This window comes from Orycteropus afer, unplaced genomic scaffold (genome assembly GCF_000298275.1).
Source record: "Orycteropus afer afer isolate SDZICR_OR568_19922 unplaced genomic scaffold, OryAfe1.0 scaffold00050, whole genome shotgun sequence".
Taxonomy (NCBI): Eukaryota; Metazoa; Chordata; class Mammalia; order Tubulidentata; family Orycteropodidae; genus Orycteropus; species Orycteropus afer.
The window spans coordinates 11,441,256-11,444,628 of NW_006921637.1; the positions used below are offsets into that span (position 1 = coordinate 11,441,256).

General features: G+C 52.9%; 1 protein-coding gene across 1 annotated transcript in view; it reads left to right on the forward strand.

The window, feature by feature from the left end:
- The first annotated feature begins 961 nt into the window (after positions 1–961).
- Positions 962–3,373, forward strand: part of FAM89A (family with sequence similarity 89 member A) — a 62,342-nt gene continuing 59,930 nt past the window's right edge. Inside the window, exon 1 of the mRNA XM_007938516.1 lies at positions 962–1,258. Within this exon, the coding sequence (XP_007936707.1) occupies positions 962–1,258 (297 nt within the window). The remainder of the gene's footprint in view (positions 1,259–3,373) is intronic.

Below are 3,373 nucleotides of genomic sequence, written 5' to 3' on the forward strand. Positions count from 1 at the left end.
ATCCTACTTCCGTAGTGATACTGCCTCGGAAACCCAAGGAGGGGTCGCTATGAGTCAGGGCTGACTCGACGGCACATAACAACAACAACAATCCCTTTCTCCTACATTTCTATTAAGAATTGCTCTTAGTGTTCAGTGCCAGGCTGAAAGAACTGTTTGTTTGGATTTGGAAGGTTTCAAAGTGCGCGGGCACTAATCTCAGCTAGCCGTAGACTTGGGAGGCCTGGAGCTCCACAGCGAGGGTTGGAACTCTCTGAGGGGGGTGAGCGGGTAGAGTGACAAGAGATAAAAGGCGCCCTGGTCTTAGGCGCTGTCTCGCATCAGGTGAATGGTGGGGACGGCGAGTGGCCCTACACAGTGCGGTCGCTGGGCCAGTTTGGCTGTCTCTCTTTTCGATTTGCCCACCTGCCATACAGACTCTGGCCTCCAATAAAGGTGACCGATGGCGGTGTGTTGGTCCGCTTGTCCGGACTTTCTCTGACAGAAGCCGTCGTGGGCGCTCTGGGAGCAGCCTGGGCTTGGGGTTCGACTGCATGCCCCGCGAGAGGGCGCCATGGTCTGCTTCTCCGCGTCGGCGGGACCCCCCCCCCCCAGAAGCTTTCCATCTGAGGAGAGCCCCCTCAGTGGTTATAAACAGCTGTCGGGGCTGCTCGGGAACAGACCTAGTCGCCATTGGGCAATGAGTCTTTGAGTTGTTCTACCCCAAGAGCGTGTGTGCAAGTGACCCACGCACCTACCAAACGTTGGAGGCCAGCCGCGGTGGGGGACGGGAAGCGGAGGAATAGACAGGGGGCGGGGCTGGAGGCGGCGGGGGCGGGAGGGATGCGGCGAGCCGGGCTGGGGGCGGGGCGCCGGAAGGCAGGACAAGGGGCGGGGCTCCGGCAAGCGGAGGCGACCGAGGGGCGTGGCAGCGGGGTCTTCGGCTGGAGCCTGGTGGGCGGCGAATTTTTGCCCCGGCGGGATGAACAGCTGGGCGCCTCCGGGAACTGCGGGCGGAAGCGGCCCGGCAGGCGTGCGGGGCTTGCGAGTAGACGGGCTGCCCCCGCTGCCCAAGAGTCTCAGCGGGCTGCTCAACTCGTCGTCGGGCGGTGGCGCGCCGGGCGGCTGGCGGCATCTGGAGCGGTTGTACGCGCAGAAGTCGCGCATCCAAGACGAGCTGAGCCGCGGGGGTACCGGGGGCGGCGCGGCGCGGGCCGCGGCGCTGCCAGCCAAGCCCCCCAACTTGGACGCGGCGCTAGCGCTGCTCCGCAAGGAAATGGTAAGACGGGCTTCCCTTGGCGTCGGGACGCGCCGCATGTGGAAGTTCACGCGGTCTTCCCAGCCCGGACCCGGCTCTGCCCCCGGGGAAGTCCTCACGTCCACCTGCCCCCACCCGTCCCCTTGCTGGAACTTTTGTCCCAGGTGCAGACACTGAAAGACGGGGACTGTTCTTTCAAACCACCCCTTTGCTTGCCCTTACTGTGCCCAAGGTTGGACTCTGACCCGGGGAGGGTCTTCCTACTCTTGACTGAGGTCACCTTTCGGAGGCCGGGGGCCTGCCGCCGCCTTTCTGGCGCGTTTTGGCTGGGAAATACAGGCTACGCCCCCTAGTAGGGGAAAGGCTTTCACTTCCCGCGAGTGGTTACGAGTTGGGTACGAATGTGTTTTCCTACCCTGAAGAGGATTGCTTTTTGTCCGTGGCGAGGGTGAACAACAGATTGGAGCAGCCCTCGCCCCCTCCCCCCGCGCCCTCAGGCCGTGCGTTTGGAATCGGATTACTGCCCAGATGGCCCAGGCCCACAGATGGCTGCGAAAGCCGAGCGCACGCCAGGCTCGGGAGGGCGACTCCAACCCCTTTCAGCCCTGTAAGGCAGAATCCCCAAACCTTCTTGGAACTTATGAGCACGTGGTCGTCCCCTCCATCTGGAATGAAGTCCACATGGATTCTTTAGTTTGTGTATAGGTTCCAGTACATGGCGTTTAGTTTCTCTCTGTCCTTGGGACATAAGGGGTTTGTGCATCTTCCTCAGCTTTCTCTCGCAGGTTTAGCCTGATCTCTTTCTCAGAAGATAACAAAAATCTTCCTAATTTCTAATCCTCCTACCGAGTCTCTGACAACCTCTAGAATCTCACTCCCTGCCTTTTTTTTTTTCTTTATATTTTCTTTACTTTGTTATTGTTAGAATATACACAGCAAAACATACCAGTTCAACAGTTTTTATGTGTTTATTTCAGACATTGATAACATTCTTGGAGTTGTGCAACCATTCTCATCTTCCTTTTATGAGTTGTTCCTCCATCATTAACATCAACTCACTGCTCCCTAAGGTTCCTATCTAATCTTTAGAGTTGCTGTTGTCAAGTTTGATCCCGTATAGGTAGTTCTTAAAAGAGCATAATGCTCAAGGCAGACATTTTTTACTAATGATGCTAAACTATTACTGGATTTTAAGACGAGTTCGGGAGATATTTTTAGTTTAAGGTTTAAAGATTCTATCAGGACAGTAGTTTCAGAGGTTCATCCAGCGTCCATAGTAACAGAAAGTCTAGAGTCCCTGAGAATTTGAAATTATGTTCTGAATTTTTCCCCTTTTGATCAGGATTCTTCCCTGGAATCTTTGATAAAAATGTTTAGTGATGGTAGCCGGGCACCATCCAGTTCTGATTTCATGGTAAAGAAAGCAGTTGTTTGCCAGGCAGTTAGCCACACATTCCATTTCTTCCTCCTATTCCTGACTTTCTTTCTTCTGTTGTTCCAGGTGAATAGAGACCTATTGTTGTGCTTAGCATGGTCGCTTTCAGGCTTTTAAGATGCCAGGCACTACACAAGGAAGTAGGAGGTAAAACAGAAGTGTTATACCAATAACTAGGATATCCCATGAAACCATGCCCCTAAACCTCCAAACCAAGGAACAGTTCTTATGAGGTGTTTAGTTGTACATAAGCAGCCTCAACAACTACTCTTTTTTTTAGTCATTGAAAATATGTCTGTTACACATCTTTTACCAATTCAACTTTTTACAGGTACAATTAGTGACATCAATTATGGTAATTGACCTTCAATCGATGCAGTTTTTCTATCACTGTTAATCTCCCTTTCCCAACCCTCCTGCTGGTGGTTGTTGTTATGTCCCGTTGAGTCGGACTCGACTCAGCGACCCCTCCTTGGGTTTCCAAGGCAGTATCACTACAGAAGTAAATTGCCCCATCTTCCTTCCGAGGAGTGGCTGGTGGGCTTGAACCGCCAGCCTCCTGGTTAGCAGTCAAGTGCCTTAGGCACTATGCTACCAGAGCTCCCCTCCTGCTGGTAGTAACCACTAATAAACTTTGTTCTCCATGCATTTACTTTTTCTTATTTTTTTAATGTAAGTGAAATCATACAGTATTTATCCTT